This window comes from Stegodyphus dumicola, chromosome 3 (genome assembly GCF_044657685.1).
Source record: "Stegodyphus dumicola isolate Sdum_Otavi_A_Nest chromosome 3, ASM4465768v1".
Taxonomy (NCBI): Eukaryota; Metazoa; Arthropoda; class Arachnida; order Araneae; family Eresidae; genus Stegodyphus; species Stegodyphus dumicola.
The window spans coordinates 66,480,412-66,499,121 of NC_140770.1; the positions used below are offsets into that span (position 1 = coordinate 66,480,412).

An 18,710-nucleotide genomic window follows, 5' to 3' on the forward strand; every position below is an offset into this window, starting at 1 on the left:
CTTTGTAGTATAATTACAATGAACTCCACGTCCTCAAAATAAAAATTGAAATAACTAGATGAAGTATGAAAGAAAGAGCAGAACGCTGTTATGGGTTTAATAGCAGAATTAGATAAAAAGTAAAATGTGTGCAAGTCCAGAAATGTTTTTCTGATTTTCTTTGGTATCAAACTCATGAAACAAGTCACTAGAGTGCAAGTCTGCGATAACTCTGCTCAGCTGTCAAGCTCGCCCATCTTTTTTTTTAGATGAATTGTAATTTTAGTGAGAGCCCATCAGTAGCATATATGAAAATTTTTTTAATATCGAAGCATTTTATTTTAATAATAAGTAAGGCTTTGAAATCAGTATTAACTTCTGAATGCATTCTTCTTTTTCTCTAGGAAACTTTTTTTTATATATAAGCTAAAAAAATCAGTAGTAACTTCTGAATGCATTCTTCTTTTTCTCTAGGAAACTTTTTTTTATATATAAGCTAAAAAAATCAGTAGTAACTTCTGAATGCATTCTTCTTTTTCTCTAGGAAACTTTTTTTTATATATAAGCTAAAAAAAATTCTTATTAGGGAAGATGTTTTAATTGTTGGACGTGTTTATTATAGGATGGTGTTGCATATATTTAAAGGAATTAAGTTTATAATTTGAGTGTATGTATGAAAATTATTAAAAATAGTGTTATTTTATTGATTTCTGGAAGACTACTATTTCTACATTTTACTTTCCGAAACAAGGATGTGCCATAAATTATACTTCGAAAAGTTAAATAAGGACTTTCATGCAGTGGCGTAGTTAGGGTGGAGCAGGAGGGGGCATCTGTCCCTGGGCGCAGCATTCAGGGGGTTCCATTCTTGGAACACAGAAAGGGGCACAGAATCTTTAGGACACCCCGGGGGCTGAAAACCTTAGCTACGCCTCTGCTTTCATGTAAGGAAATGTGTAAAAAATATTCATGTGCACGTACTTGGCTGTTGGAAAACATAATAAATGTTAAAAACATAGAAGTTTTATTAGTCTCTTTGAGTATGTATGATATTATTACTTTGATCAATTCTAGATAATGTGTACTTATTGATTTAAAAGATATTTATTTCAATGACAGTATCTTTAATAGTTATAAATATTTTCTGATTGTCTGTATCACAGTTCAAGGTTTGTAAGAATTGTTGCGTTTTTTTGCGTATGTTCAAGTATACATGCTAAATAGCCAACCTGTGCATATTCCTACAACACACAGGTTTTAGTACATTTTTATTACTAGCTTTATATTTACTGAAGCCTATGACTGAACAGATAAAATGTATATGCACCATAGATAAATACACATTGACTAGCTCCGTATTTGTGTAGCGATGCATAACTATCAAAATCCTCACAGGATGATTTTTAGATTCACATTCCATTTCAAAATCTGCTTATTTCTGTCCCTTCTTCCTGCCTTTGTATTTTTGCCAGATATTTTTAAAACACTCTGTATAAAAGCATAAGAAGATTACAAAATGAAACTAGTCAAAGAACATAAAATTTAAGAGATCCTATTAAATATTAATATACTTTACATCAGAATCATTTTAGAAATAGGTGGTACTTTTCCAATTATATTTCAACGTAAATCTCGCCAAGCAGACTTTATTGGTGAGAACACACAGTATACACATAAAAAAATATTAATAATGCTGCAGGTCTTCCCAAGCAAGCTTTATTGACGACAGCACACAGTATACCCGTACAATTTGTTAACAAATGTTAGTTTTAAGAATTTTTTACTTTGGAGGCATAAAAATTTTAATACTGTTTAGCATTTTTTCAAATGGGTCTTTTGCTTCCCTTCTTTACGTAAATTCTGTGAGATAACATTCCAGATGATGACATGTCCTTCCTCTGTGTTCCATATCGCCATTTGGTGCTACCCCTCAGTCTTTCTATTTTTTTGTGTGTGCGCTCTAGCTTCCAGATCGACAAAATTGTATTTACTTTGAAATGTTTGAAACTTTTCTCTTCCAGTTTTCCAGTGCAGTATGATTTCCACAAATCGGAATATATTACAGTTCCTTTTTCAATATTTTTCTTAATCGCTTTTAATACAGTCAAAAGTCTTTAATCTGGACTCGTCAAGACTTCGGCAATTCCGGATTATCGGTTTTTATCCTAACTTTAGATACCCTAACTGCTTTTCACACTATTTAACTGAAATTAATTCTTTGCTCCAACCATAAATAGACCTCGCACACTTCAAGGAACTCAGTTTTGATGACTCAAACGATGTGTCTTCCCAGATACTTCTTTTACTGCAACAAGTTGAAAGGTTGCAGCACCATTGAATTTTGTCTCCAAAATACAATTTCAGTTTATTATTATTATCACAAGTAGAAATTTCAGGCAAAACACCTTTTACTTGAAAGAATCTAACAGATTCTTCTTCTGTTCTGGGCAAATCCCAAATTTTTGTTGATTTTTTCATCTATTTTTGACATATTAGGAAAAAGACGTGACTGATAAGAAATGGCCACAACTTGTTTTGAAAATGTGGCAGTAAAAGATAGCGGGATATTCCATTTGTATCCAGCGGGGATATTCCATTTGTATGGGTTGTATCATTTTTGGAGACTTATTCGCTTGCGCCGGTGAAATGGAAAAGTACCAATAGCTTAATAGCATGATTAATGCATTATAAAGTGAATTTAATTTACTGTGGAGGTCTTTCAAAATGACATCACCGTGCAGTTCAAAAACCTGCTGGTTTTCATATATCGAGGTTGGGAGCTATAAAAACAGCACCAATCAGCTATAAAGATTGCAAAATAAGAGTTTTGTAACAGTTTACAAAGTTGTCAATGAGTTGCCAACTTTGCCTGAGTATACAAATAATCAGAAAATAGTACCTGGTTTCATTATTCTGCAATATTTTTTAAAATTCTCCTTGCAGGAAAATTAAATAGAGAAACCATAGAATTAAAGATTAATGATTTAAAGACAAAACTTGAAACTATTAAACAAGAAGTTCAACATAGTTTGGAAAATCAGTACAAGGACTTTATCCCACAGTATCTCAAGCTTGATGATATAATCAAAAATTTGGATAAAATTAGTAGTCGATATGAAGCATTACACAACCATATTGAAAAAGAGGTAATATTTATTTTTGTTCTCAAAAATTGATGTACTTTACATAATTTTATTATATTGAAATATTATGAAACAACTGAAATTAATATTCCTTTTGATATTTACCTTCTGCAGCCTTTGTTTTGATAATTATTTTCCAAATTAATGTTTACTAATTCTTGATTGTTTTCAGTACTTTCATGCTATCTGCCCAATGGTGAGAAGAATGAACAGGTGGTGTAATATATTGCCAAAGTAGGGGTGGGCAGCCCAGAATATCATGGACTCGTATTTTATCTCGCAACCCTTGAATAAGTGCATGCATATTGTGCCAGTACATAATGGTGGCCATTTTGGAATTTCCATGAAACCAATTATTGAATTTTATGATAGTATATTGCTAAAGATTGCCAGCAAAGTATCTGAATGGGAGTAAGAAATTGGTTTACCTGAATGTTGTTTACGATAGCTTTGCTTTATTGCTTTTCTAAAGAAAATATATCTGTTAAGTTTTGCCATTTTTGCAGTTCTTATTGTCTCAATATATCTCCAAATACAGCTGTGGATTGATACAGGTATCTGTGAGAAGTGGGCTGTGGAAAAAGAATGTCAAAAAAATTGTTTTTTCTGAATAAAAGCAATTCTCTTACCCCCCCCTTTAAGTTAAAACAAAATCAGTATATATTTGAGAGCAATCCCAGTTTGCTCTATCAATGCTAAGAATTCTGCAATTCTCTAATGTCTTTTTAAAAACAGCTTATTATGCACATGTATTTAAAAACAGCTTATTATGCACATGGACCAAGAAAATAGAAAGTTAAGTGTTTTATTGTGGATATTTGTGGCACCTTTAATTTAGTGAATTTGTTATTGCATTATAAAATTATAAGTGTTTTATTACGGATGTTTCTATTATGTAATTTTTACTGTTTCATTATGGATGTTTCTTGTATTTTAACTTCGTTATTTCATTGCTGTTTTATGTAATTTTCAGCACGCTTTTAATTTTTTTTAAATGGATGCTGTTTTTTACATGTTAGGTTGACAAAAAAATAGTCACTAGGGGCTGGCAACTTTGCAAGAGTGCTGGGCAGATAATACTAAAGTATCCTGTTTTCTTTTAAATAATATGGAATATATGATTATTTGCTATTTATATACTCTGTAAGGTTTCGTCCTAGCCATATGAAGGAAGAATTTAAAAAAAAATTAAGCCCAGTATATTAACAAGACTAAGCAATGAAAGCTTTTATAAATACTATTGAATATTACAGTGAAAGTAAACATTATTAATGGAAAATTTCAGCAGTTACAAAGAAGTTATGACCCTGTGTGACCCCCCCCCATTTGTTTGAATTAAAAATAATTATTAAGAAGATGCTGAAATTTTCCAGTGATAATGTGTATTTTTTGTTTTCAGTCCTTTTGACCTAGAGGACTTCTTGATCAGGTTAATGAATTCATTGTGATGCAGGGGCAGTGAGTATTTGTAGTTTACCAGAGCCTTGGACACCTTACAGATGATAGTATTGCCCAGATCTGTCCCAATTCTCAATGCAAACCTCCCCCTCTTCCTGGGATAAATCTGAGTGTCTCCTTCCTTTCTTCTCTAGCACCAACTTCTCAGTGAGGCACCCATGACATCTCTGTAATTCAAAATTTAAATCTAGGCTCAAGGCTGTGGTAGGCATGCTAATGGGACGGCGTTTTTTGTTCTTACATATCTTATGCACTATTTTTATGTAGCTAAATTTTACAGTATTTTAGTTATAAATGTAAGTGATATCATTAAATGTTAAATAAATTTTCTTTTTTAAAATGTATGTTTTTGTAATTTTTAGCTCCTTGGTGTGTGCCACTTCAGTAAGATAATATTTTCACTGGGATCATACTTAGGGAAAAAGTTTCACCACTTAGATCATAAAATTGCTTCCTATTATTATTTCATTACGTTTTAAGGTACTTACATACTATCACAACAATCTTGGTGCAACATGGTGATCTTTTACAGATGAAAATGTAAAATTTACTTAGCATGTGTAAGTTGTTGGTTTTCGTGCTTTCTTTTATAGAAAGATTCCCAAACTATTGATATTTATTGTAAGTTTGGTAAACAATATCAACATAGGGAAAGGAAATATACTTTAGCAACTTAAAATACAAATATGAATTAATAAATAAAGATTATGTCATACATTAAAAAAATAAAATATTTATATTCTTCTTCGAATCTCTCTGTAGTTTTTCTTTTTTTTTTTTTTTTTTGGTCATTATTCTTATCCTGAAATACACAGTGATCTGTTTTCACTTAAAAAATCAGAGAAATGTGGAGATTTGGCTTTGTGCAATCTTCGACAACAGCGGCTATCTCGGAAATGCATTTCCTTGTTGGGTACTTTTCCGTTTTGCCGGTGCAGGTGATAAAGACGCCAATAATGGTACTACTGATGCCTAACAGAATATCCTCGCTAGTAACCTTTTACGCCTCATTTTCAAAACAAATCGCAGCAATTTCTTATCAAATTGATTATTTCTTTCAATACTGGCATACAATTACATAGAATTTTTACCAGATAGTTCAGTTTTATGCCCTAAGGCCATTCACGGTAATTAAGTTGATTAGGATGCAATCACACCGCTCACCCGAAGGTGAAAATATAGAAAAGTCAAGGGTTAAATTCATCAATTCTAATAAGAATGCACTAGCGAAGTAAACCACTATTGTTTTACATAATTTCTGAGTAAGCTGTTTGTATGAATTGAAATAATTCTTGCACTCCAAATTAAGATTTAACTTGAAATTAATGTAGATAATTACTAAGAGAATTATATTTTTGTAGTGTAGTTTAGAGATGAGATCACTTGGGGTCACGTGATATGAACCAGCGAATAAGGATGCTAAACCATGAAAGCATAGTAAATTCTTAAATTAATGTCTTTTTATAAACTTATTGTCTTTATTTATTGGCTTTTTACAAAATTTTAATCGATATTAAAATGTTTATACCTTCAAAATAAAAAATTCGTAAAACATTTTTTATGTGAATACTGTATGTTGTCTCCAATAAAGTCTGCTTGTCAAGATTTGTGCCGGCTAAACGGAAAAGTACCACTTGTTCCCTTTAAAAAATTTTCTGCAAAATTCTGTATTACTGCTGAAATTTTACCTCAGTTTCCTGCATTGCTAGTGAATTCAACAAGCTCATATTTTAAAACTAGTTTAAAACAAAAAATATCACGATTTGTGTATTGGAACTTGGAATGCAACAAAACAGAACGTATATGAAAATAGCGGCACTGAATGACTGAAACAATTGTCATGAGCATTGGTTGCTGGAAGAATAGTTATGCACATGGTTGCCTCAGTTTGGCACTTTCTGAAAGTTTGGGTGCTTCTACTAAGATGGTTGCGATAGTACGTAAGTACCCGTTTTTATGTTAGACCTACAAAATTTAATATGGCAAATTAGTACTTTTTTACTATAGTGACCCCAAAATTTAATCAGGAATTAACTGAAGTGTAACATACAGCAAGGTATAAGAACATATGGCGAGATTTTGACTAGATATCTTGGTTGATAGCAATTTATTCTTGGGGGCCATTATAATAAGGAAGTAATCCAAATTTGTGGTAAATGATTTATTTACTATTATATGTTTAACTTTCCTTTAGAAAATAATGCATGATATTTGCATATTTTATGTAGGATGTGTAGACTATCTTGTGTTTATTTCTCCTGAAATAAACTTAAAATTATCTGATTAAGTATTAAAATTAGTTTAAAACAATAATTTTATTATTATTGCTGTTTTAAGTAACTAAACATTGTAGAATAATACTAAAAGTACTGCAATAAATAAGTTTTCAAAAGTGTAGAATACCTTATATTTCTTTCCTAAAAGATTACATTAATGATGAGGAAAATTATTAATCTGATTAAATGCTAAAATTTAATCTTTAACATGCAGTTTAGTGCTTATTTCTTATCTTTCTAAAACAATGCTCTTTCAATAAAAGATATATAAGAGATTAGAATGTACAACTGTATGATATTGTGAATCATAGGAAAATTGGGATTTACTAGCAGGTTAACAACTGTAATTTTATGTAAAATCAAGCAAATCTAATTCCCCTTTAGCAACTAGATGAAAGGTCTTGTAAATACAAAGAAAATGACTTTTAATAGTTAATTATATAAGTCTAAAGTTCTATTAATTGCTATACGTACCTTTCTTTTCTGCACATTTTCAGATCTGAATGCTTAAGTTTCCTTCGTGTTTTTTCAGTAAACATTTATTAGTTAATTCAAAATTCTGAAATGCAAAGCTAAAAAAATTTCAGTATTATCCAAACTGGCAATCTACCGAATTTCATTAGTTAATTAATCAGTTTTGTACTATTGTTTATGCTTATTGTTTATTTCACATGTAATTTTTCCATTGAATTTGCAAAGAGTTTTTAAATACTGTTTTCGAATCTTTGTTATCAATTTACTCTCAAATAGAATTTTTTTTTTTTTTTTTTTTCATATTTACATTACAAAGAGTTGAAATAAGAAGCAAATGAAATAAAAGTTATCTTAAGCGACAATAGTGTTTAAATCTCTCCTAAGTGCATTATCTCTCTTTTTTAATACTCTGCTTACAACAAATTGTTTGCAAATAGGTTTTGAAACAATTAAATGTAGCAGTACAAAATTGGGTGTATTTTGCCTTACCTCTTATCTGTTTCATTTACTGTATGCATGGAATTCTTGCTATAATCTGTATCCATAACATTTAGTTCACTTTTAGTTATATTAATACTGAGCAATTCATTAAGATATTTAAACCAACTAATTTAGTTTTAAAAAAAAATTCACCCTTTTATTTGCACATTGAAAGTTTTCTTATACACAGCATAAAATGCAGCAAGAGATAAATATTTTGTAAAATTTAAATGCTAAACATAACATAAAGTAACTACACAGTTAAGGTAGATCGCCCATTGGGAGAATACGAAAATTCCTTTTTTCTTTATTTACTCATAAATTATTGTAAGAACATATATTTTAAATGTTTAAAATTTAAAAACATGTCTGCAATGTTCTCATTATGCGAAGATTTGTAGTTGCTTTATTTTTAGTTCTATAATTTACGTGCCAATGTTTGAAAATGCAGTGTTTTTGAACTCCGCCTTTATTTTCTACCTCAATATCTTAAAACTGTGATGTTTTTACCTTGCTTTAGTTTTTCTCATAATGTTTTGTATGATGATGATTTCCTTTTGCATTGTTTTCTTTTTGATGTTTTCGTCTGCATTGTTTTTGTTTCAATGTTTCCAAATGACAACACAGACTCTTTCTAAAGAAATTTATCCTAAAATGTGGATTTAGACTAAATTTATTGATAACAACCCACAATTTATAACAATCAATTCAGTTTTCAAGGAAATATGAGCAGATTTTGACATTAAAAATTTGAAGAGCACCCCTGATCAACCACAATCTAATACTATTGTGGAGCAGGTAAATAGAAAATGTAATTAAAATTACTTTTTGAATAAAACATTGCTTACTGATTATATGCTGCATGATATTGCAAATAATAGGTGTCCACAAACAGATTTTTTGCATCTTGAGAAGATGAATGTGTGTTGGATCATGCACGAAATTGTAACTTAACCAAATTAAAACCTTACTTTTTTGCCTAATTTTAAATTTAACATGTGTGTCTTATTCTAATCTGTTAACCTAAATCTATAAAGCAATAAAAGCATAGCACTGACAAATTAGCAGAAAAGTATTAGTTTTCAACACTTCAGTGCATAAAGCTGAGCTTTCCCAAACTGCTATTCAGCAATGCCTAGTTCAATTTTTCTCCATCCACTGCATTCACTAGACCTAGCTTCAGGTGACTTCCTTTTGCCAAAAAAAAAAAAAAAAAAAATGAAGCAGTATTTATGTTGTTCACATTATAAAAACAGCAATGACTTGAAGCATACCATTCTGGAATCTGGAATCCCTTGGAAGTTGTGGCAGATGTTTTTTCCCCCCTCTCTAATTTTTTTTTAAATCTTATGTTTAATGGATTGTCGTGCTTAATTCATTGAAATCAAAGGAAAACTATATAAAAAACTGAGAATATAATTTTAGACATTTATCTTGTACAAATGTATTGGGATTAAAACTTGCTGAATGCTCACTTCTGTAAGTATATCTTCATTTGCATTAATTTACAAAAATAAGGGCAGTGATCCTCTTTTAGACAGAATGTTTATTATTTGTATTTTATATGTATTTTAATATGCAGTTATTGTCATTCATTGCATTCTTTGCCATTTAGATCAATGTAATTCATTGCATTTTTTGCCATTTTAGCTCAAACCACAGATGGTCAGTTCTGTTACAGAATTTCATGATGTTGTAGAAGACCTAAAGAGGGCAAAAAAACTGGAAATCATAGCATCAAACCTTATTTTATTGTATCAGTATTTAGATAAAGAAAAAAGCGCATTGTTGCAAACTTCATATGTTAATGCTGCTCAATATCTAATAGACTTTGAAAATGTGTATAATTCTGTAGATTTAGAAAATCGAGCAGATATAGCTGTTTTACATTCTCTCAGAACTGAGTTTATACTGGCTAGAGAAAATCTAATATACCATTTGGGAAAAGTTTGGCAGCAAAAACTTGTAATTAGCTGGTTTGAAGAAGGTAATGATAGAAAAGTTGTGTTTACAATACATAAAAATGCACATGAAGATAAAGAATTGTTTAGAGCTTTGAAGTTGCTCAATAATCTTTTGCCTCTGTTGAAGCAGTTTGGAAAACTATTTTTAAACATGATTTGTGATACTGTGCTACTGAACACTATTAAAATTGAAAAATCAGAAATGTCATCTGTTTTAACAATCAATATTATCAGTGTACAAAGTCCAACTCCAGTAAAAGTATTTGAAGCGCTAAGTTGTATTTTTAATTTTCTTTATGAAGAATTCTTTCATTTACCAAATACTGCAGTAGAAAATACACATTCTTCTTCAACCATGAATGATTTTGGAATGGCAATTGGTGATGATTTTTGCTCTTTAGTAATTGAAAAATGCTTGAAGTCAGCAATTCCCAAACAAAGCAACCAACTGGAAAATTTTCGCAAAGAAATTCAGGCAGCTGAAAATTTTTGTAATACTCTGAAACAGCTGGAATTTTTTAGTATGTCTGAAAATAAACTTCTGAATTTTATACATAATGTTGACACCCTGCCAGTAAATAAGATGGCTCAGGTAAGCATTTTCATTTTTCATTTTAACTGAACTTTCTCTCTGTTTTTTTTTTTTTTTTTTCTTTTGATTCCCCCTTCTTCTTTTTATGTTTATGTGTGGCAGAGGGGAGTAACATTTATTATTATGTAAAAATTGAGAATTAAAAAAACTTCAAGATCATGGATCTTTACCTGAAAAGAGTTTTACGGCTTTATTAGTGGAGGGGAAAGTATTGTTCAATCTCAGTTTGATTGGCTCATATTGTAATAAAAAGTTCATGGTAAAAATTCCATCTGATGTGGTTAGAATTGACACCCAAAAGGGCAAAAAAGTTGAATGTAAGTTTTAATGAAACCAGCAAAAAATGTATTCATATTCCTTGCATAATTTTTTTACTATGATAATAATTTGTGTTAATAAATATGTAAATAAACTGGTCCTCTTAAATATAATTTCTTAATCTTTTGTGTATGCGAAAAGAATTTTTACATTTTACATTAATTTAGTTACGTTAACTACATGGAAACTAAGACTGACGCAAATGAGCCTCTTTAAAAGATAACAGAATTTTGTCACTAAGCTTAACGTACAGAAAACTATAATAAATATCATTGTTTGGGAAAATTAAATAATTGTTTTCTTTCTCTATAACTGAAAAAAGCTTTTACTAAAATAAAGTATGTTTTACTTTATTTTATTAACATAAGCAAAAGTAACGATGATCCAAAAGTAGCAGAAATAGTAAAAATTAGCAAAAATTTAGTAAAGATTTAATGATTTAAAATGTATAGACAGTTGCGAGATGTTGTTATAGAAATGCGCAGAAAGACAGAAGCCTTTTTTCTTTTTTATTAATGAAAAATAGTATTGCCAGAATAGTTTAATTTTACTCCAAGTCACATATAAGGTCATTTGTCGTCATGTTATAGAAATAACAGTTCAACCCTCTTTTATACTACACAGAGTGTCATTCCATGTTGAACAACCATTCTTGTGATGAACATTTCTTCTCCTAGCTGTGTTATGAACTGTGCTACATCAATGTATAAACTTATAGCCATCCTAAACAGTATAAGAGTAAGTGATGGTGGCTTCCATGTCATGAGGCCCAAGTTCCAATGCTGGAAAAGATTGGATCATTTTAAGTTCTCTGTGGCATAAGGAAATATTGACAAGTCTAAGATCCATCCTGCAGAGTGTACAACATCAAAACTGGAAATGGAATTGTACAATTGGCATAAGGAAATATTGACAAGTTGAAAGTCTAAGATCCATCCTGCAGAGTGTACGACATCAAAACTGGAAATGGAATTGTACAGTGGGATCATACCTGTGAGACTATATGGTTAAATTTTGGTGTATGCAATTTTCTAATGCAACTGAAGCACACCTGTGATTGAGAAATGCAGTATCTGGGCAGTGAAAATTTTCACAATTTAAAAAGAATTCCCATGCTTTTCTGGACATTTTTGTAATTGTCTATACTTTTCAAATTATTGAATTTTTACTTTTTCTGTTAAATTATTGAATTTTTACTTTTGGGTTACCCCATATATATTTATTCACATTCCTAAAGTTGAAAAGATTTTTTAAAAAATAATACTGCTTTTAAAAAGGCAAAAATATTTAATCGATTGTACCACATATCTTGTTGCAAATTGTGTAAAATTTAATGTCAGAATTTATCTGAATTCTTATGCTGTGAAGAAAGTGATTATAAAAGAGATTCTTTAAAAATGGTAATCAGGCTTCATAAGATGCCTCATATGTTGAAACTATTTCTGAACTGTGAAGCTAACTTGCATTTATAAGATCCGCTCTATTATTCATTATTTTCTGTTTGTTGCTTGAAAAATAAGATATGGTCATACAACAAATAATATGATTTTTTTTTAACTCCCACTTTCATTCTTATACTTTCCTCAGGTCCTTCCTAAGCATTCTCAAATTTCACACTAAATTTTAGAATTAAGGTATTATTTGATAATTAAAATGGTAACTAATTATTAATTTAATATTTTTATATGTGTGCACATTTAATATAGCCAATAGGTTGTACAAATGGCAAAATATTTTTTTTATTATTATTATTTCTATTGAGAAACTGAAAAATAATCAATTGTAAAATGTAGTGGTGGTACTAAAGTTTTTCAATTTTTGTTTAGATAATATGTACTATTAGTCAAAAGGTTGACAACCGCTGGTCTAAGGAATCATGAAAACTTTGAGTGATATATATTACTGTCACAGATTGTAATAAAATAAATTTATTAATTTATAGATTTTTAAAAATGTGACTTTCCTCATAGAAAATAATGTTTGGATATTTTATGACTAACTGCTTTACAGAATTGCTGTATTCAAGCAGAGAATATGTCTTTCTTTACAGCTGAAATAAGTGCTCTTTATGCACCTGAAGATGCTTTCTATTTCAAATTTCTTGTCTTGTGCACAATTTATTTCAGAGTAACTTGAAATAAATGAATTTTATCTTACAACTGTAGTAGCCTTACTGTATGCAGTGGCTTCCAAAAATTAAACAACAAATTTAAAAATTGCTATAAATCACTAAAAGTAGTTTGGAATTTGAATATGTTACAAATTTTAAGCAAACTGCATCAAGTAGCATTATAGCAAAAGAGTGGCACATGAATCGCTTTGTGTATATATGATGCATCTTAATACAAGCTTAGGAGTGTATAGCTTTTCAATGAACATGGTGTATTGAACAAATTCAAGGTATACAAAGTGTGCTAGCAGAATTACATTATAGGGCCATAGGCTAATTAGAATCAAATCAGCGATAGTAAAATGTTGCAAGTTGGCTAAGTGTTAACCATTCCATGGTGAGCTGGCTGTGGAACCAATTTCTAACTACTGGTTCAGCCTTTCGAAGTGCTTTCAAAGGTAGGCCAAGAGTTACAACTTCTGCAAGTGACCAGTATTATTGACTGGATGCTCGTCACAACAGGACCGAAAATCCATCTTGGCTAGATCCACACTTATTTCTATTCTTATTTTATTTAATTTTTTTGTCTCTTTGTAAATGTTAAACATACATATTTTAGAAGTTTCTTATGCAATTTATATTGCATTTGGTGAAACAATTTTGAAAATTTAAGTCATTTATAATTTTATGTTTCTGCTTGGTGCGAGTATAATGTGCAGTAATGAAATCATCAAATTTTGTTTATCTGAGTTGATGGCTATGCATGGAAATTATTAAGTTGACACTTTGATTATTGTATCTCCTGTAGCTGTAACCAACTATTAAATTCATTTACAAGATGAGAATGATGCATTGTGTTTGCAGATGTGTTACAATGGTTATATCCTTACTCGGTATAATACTTTGGTTAAAATTCCTGATGCAAGGCATATTTGTAAAAAATTTGATCGTTTGATTGCATAGATGTTGATCCATGCTTTTGTAAATACTTGGAGTCAAGTAGATGCAATGAGAAGTAGTTTGAAGATGTGAAAGATTTAAATATTTATTTTAATTTTAATTGATATTTATGGCCACAAATAATTTGGCATACTACCAGATAACCAAGAAAATTCATTTGAGAACAATTACTTTGGTGCATTAATATGGTAAAATTGATTCTGATGACATCATATGTTTACATTCCTTTCAGACCTTATTCAGCAGAGAGATGTTCAGTGCATCACACGTTTTGCTATGGGTTTCGTAAGAAGCACAGCCTTTGAAAACATGTTGTTGGAAAAGGAGACTTTGAGGGCTGTTTTACTTTACAAGTACAAATTAAGAAATGAAGCTGAAGAGGATGCTTAAAGAATGTAATCCATGTTTGTAGAGACATTAATGAGTGAATGGATTTCTCAAAAGTGGCTCAGCAATTTGTCTTCTGGAGATAAAAGCCTTGAAGATGAGCTTTGTGTTGGTCATCCATGCATCCTTGACAGTCCACCTGGAGGAAGAATCAAGCATAACCCTCATCAAACTGCCAGGAGTTTGCACACAGGTTTGGAGTATCTGACAAAACCATTTGATCGCATTTTCATATCGTTAGGATGACATGGAAACTAAGTAAGTGGGCTCCTCATGTCCTGTCTGAAGAAAACAAGCTGCAATGGTTGAACATCTGCTTGTCATTGCTGCCGTACCATAATAAAGCTTCATTCCTGGTAAAATTTTGGCATGTGACAAAAAGTGAATCATGTATGATAACCAGACAATAAAATATCATTGGTTGACCTCTAGTTCGTTCTCAGTGGCTGCTAAAGCAGGCATTTACCAAAAGAAGGTAATGCTGTGTGTTTGGTGAACCAGCATCGGCATAGTCTTCTATGAATATCTAGAAAGCAGAAAAACCATAGCAGCCGAGGTCTATTCGTCACAGTTGTAAAGAATTTCAACTGCACTGCACCAGAAACCTCCAGCACAGAAGAGTTCTTCTCCTCCAGGATAATGTCAGATCTCATATGCCGAAAGCTACCAAAGAAGTCATCAAAACACCAGGCTAAGAGCTTCCCGAGTGCGACGATGTCATAACGCCTGTATCACAATTTTTGGACTTCAGAAAAAAGGATTTTTTCAAAAAGGGCATTTATAAGCTTGTGTTTCATTGGGAAAATGTAATTAAAGCCATTGGTGATTATTTCGAAGAATAAAATGAATGTTTTAGATTTTTGTGAGCAGTTTTGATGATGACGAAAACCGCATGAATTTTCTTAGTTACTTAATATGCATGCCTGTTTCAGAACATTAAAATTTTTGATATCATGGTGAAAAGAGAGTACAGCAGCAGTCTGGGTAAACCAAGAAGCGAAAAACAAATGCAATATGTTCAGGATGAAGTCTTAATTCATTGTGGGTTACTTTTGATTTTGATTGGCCAGTTAATATTAATATAGAAATTGTTATTGGCTCATTGAGTTTCAGTTTGCAAAGTGTCACTAGCCATATGTAAAAGTCATGTAATATGGATCTGTCTGAAAATGGTGCAGTCCAGAGATGTTTATTATAAGCAGTTACTATTTTTAAAACAATATAAGATGCAGATTTAAGTTAAAATTTTGATTTATGCATTTTTTATGTTGCACATATGTATACAAGTCCAAGATTTGAACGTCCAATATCCGGAATGACCTAAAATCCGGACCTCGAAGTCATTAACCAACTTTGTAAAAATTTGCTTATTTTTTGTGTGCTTTACGCATGTGCATTTGATTCTCCCCACGCATGTCGAAAGTCCTGATTCATAATTTCACTTTGGCACTAAATAAAATACCTCGTTATTGATGAAACAATCATTTTAGCATAAATTTGTATGATCAATAATTTGCCTCCATAGCTGCATCTCTGCTTGGCATACATCTCAAAATGAAACATTCTACATAGATACATCATTACGCCAACCTGGCGAATCATTATTTATTATATTTTGCTTTCATCGCCGCATGTTTATCAACACATGACAACTGATGAAGCAACAAGCCTAAACATTTTTTTTATATTAGTAATTGAATAACAAAGAGTATGGTGACATTACGCTCGGCAATGATTAAAGATTTAATGCGCTAAGAAATGTTGACAGGCAAAATTTAATAATTTCTGTACGTATGTTAAAAATAAATTTAAGCTCATATGTGCACCGAGCGGCAGAATTAAGGGAAGACAAATGGAGGCACTTGGTAGCAAGAATTTAGGACCCTCAGAAACCCTTAAGTAGAAATATATTTATTCAGGACTCAGATAAACCTTAAGCATGTGCAAGGAATAGGTGTAAGTATAACAAATAACTACTACAATTTTAGGTTTGATTGTCTCAGTGCACGATAGAAGCAAGATAAAATTTAACGGAATAACTTGTCTTTAGTCTCCAGTCTCATACATAGCCAGATGTGTATAGTGAACGATAACTAAATTTAATGATGATAGCTGCGAATCTGAAGGTTTTTGGATATCACAAACCAATGGTGAAATTTTCTAATTAATGGATTTTGTAAAGAAAATTGGAGAAGCAGTAATAATGGAAGATGATATAAAAGAAGTTTTTCATTGTGATGACAATGCTCCTCAATCATCAATCAATTAACGGATGGCAAAATCTGTAGTATGGTTCTAAATCTGGAAAACACCGCTACCGATAGTGAAGAAAGTCACAAAGAGGTTACTGAAAGTGAAAAAAATTAGATTGACAAGTTAGTCTGAATTCTAGAGTCTCGACGTGTCCAGATCTCGGACTTTGTATTGTATACATATATATATATATATAAGATCAAAATTACTTTTATATTTAACCTTATACAGTCAAAAGTCTTTAATCCGGATGTCCATAATCTGGACCTAAAAATAGCTAAACTTTCTGCGCATGCGCCAACGCATGCGCATAATATGTTTACACATGCGCGTTTAATGTATAATGGACAGTATAAGCTAAGCTAAAATTATCTATTTCAGTTAATGTTGCAGATTGCGTTGTTCCTTAATCTTCTTATTGCATCTGGCTTATTATTTTTTGCAGACTATTAGAGCAATTTTATAAAAGTAAGCTTGAACTTTCAATTATGTCAAAAAGAATTTCCGATTCTGGAGCTACCAAAGGATCTACAAAGCGAAAGCATGTTTCGATGTCCATCAAACAAAAAGTGGAATTGCTGCAAAAAATGGATAAAGGCATATCCTTTGATTCTCTAACCTTTCCGAAATATGTTTATCAATTTCACGCTGCTCTGTGGGGAGCGGTGATGACGCGGCGCACAATGAACTGGAAGTTAATCTGTCAGCACTATCCTTATCTTCAGGGCAGATGTTTTTATTTTATTTGGCTTATAATTCCTTACTCAATGTAGTATTTCATCTCGATGTACTCCGTCTTTGATTTAAATCAAATTCCTTGTCATTATAAATATCACAAATACACATCAAATAGTTTTCTGTTTGCAATTTTCTAATTTCGATTATGCGTAATGTATGCTTTACGCATGCGCGCGTTGAAAGAAATGTTTAATAAAGTAAACATTTTTATTATTTTGTTATTTCAGTTTGCAAAGTGTCACTAGCCATATGTAATTAAGCTTTTTTTTTTTTTTTTTTTTAAATTTTGATACCCTTTAGATCATAATTGCTCTTTATTTCATAAATTATGGTTTCATATTTTTAATTTTATAATTTCTGCATGCCACCTTACCAGATTTGAACTGATGATGTATAATCCGGAAAAACCGATAATCCGGAATCGCCGAAGTCCGGACGAGTCCGGATTAAAGACTTTTGACTGTATACTATACTGTTTTCGGAAGGAAGAATGTAACTCCTCCAGTCACTTAAATGACAGTGTTTTCACTTTGATATCATAATCATATTATTTAAAGTTGTAACAGTCATTTGTATAGTTTTTAATTTCTGACAGATAGATTGATATGCTGTTTTCGTTCTTATCTTCAGTGAGTAAAAATATAAGATTGTTTTTGTGGTAATTCAGTCTGTTTCTGGGTTTTAGATGTATTTGATGGTAGAATCCAATTAAAAGACTGCAGTTGCCAGTGTTTTCTCAAAGAATCTTATATAATGTAACAGACATATTTTACAGACTAGAGTCATAGTTGTAAAATTTTATCTTTTAAACATTATGAATGATCATTAGTCATATCTTTATAATAAATAATGGATAATTTATAATTTCTGCAGATTTTTTAAATTATTTAAGATTAGGCTAAACAGGAAATTATGTCTTAATTATTTAAGGAGATCATCTTATCATGATTCATGTTTAAATATATGGCTTATTACTCGAGTTAAAGTTTCAGATTTTTTTATATTAAATATCAATGCTAATTTAACATATTTAAATTTAGGATATCTTGAGTAGAGCCCGATTATTGATGCGAAAGGGTTTACATGAAACTATGACCATTGGTGAAGAATCTGCTGCAGTCTTGGAAAATGAAAATTCTCATGATTTGAATGAAATCGCTAGAACAAAAAGTGGCCTCAGTAAAACTACATTTTTGTTTCCTAAATGCCAGATAAGGTATTGTGTATGTATGTATCTAAATATTTGTTTAATTTTATTAAATCGATAGTATTAAATGATAATTTGCTGTAATTTGTTCAAAAAGCATTTCAAAAGGGGTGAGACTTGTTTCTCTAAAGTAATTGGTTTAATGTTTGTATTTTATTGCTTATTTTATAGCAGAGGTTGTTTTATGTATCTTACAAATAAAATCTTGATGTAAACCATATATATATAACATTAGACTGGATTTTTAGTCAATCTAGATCATGATTTAATTCTGGGGGAAACACAATCAGCCTTTTAATAACGGCTCATACCTTTTAACAAAATCACTGCTGTATAAAATCAATTGCTTGTCAAAATCAAAACCCAATGGA

At 30.9% G+C, this 18,710-nt stretch overlaps 1 protein-coding gene across 1 annotated transcript in view; it reads left to right on the forward strand.

Annotated features, from left to right (window-relative positions):
- The window catches only part of LOC118196813 (centromere/kinetochore protein zw10 homolog), a 49,850-nt gene that overhangs the window by 9,166 nt on the left and 21,974 nt on the right, over nucleotides 1–18,710 (forward strand). The window contains exons 2-4 of the mRNA XM_035368283.2: nucleotides 2,923–3,125; nucleotides 9,461–10,366; nucleotides 18,173–18,348. Of these exons, the coding sequence (XP_035224174.1) occupies nucleotides 2,923–3,125; nucleotides 9,461–10,366; nucleotides 18,173–18,348 (1,285 nt within the window). The remainder of the gene's footprint in view (nucleotides 1–2,922; nucleotides 3,126–9,460; nucleotides 10,367–18,172; nucleotides 18,349–18,710) is intronic.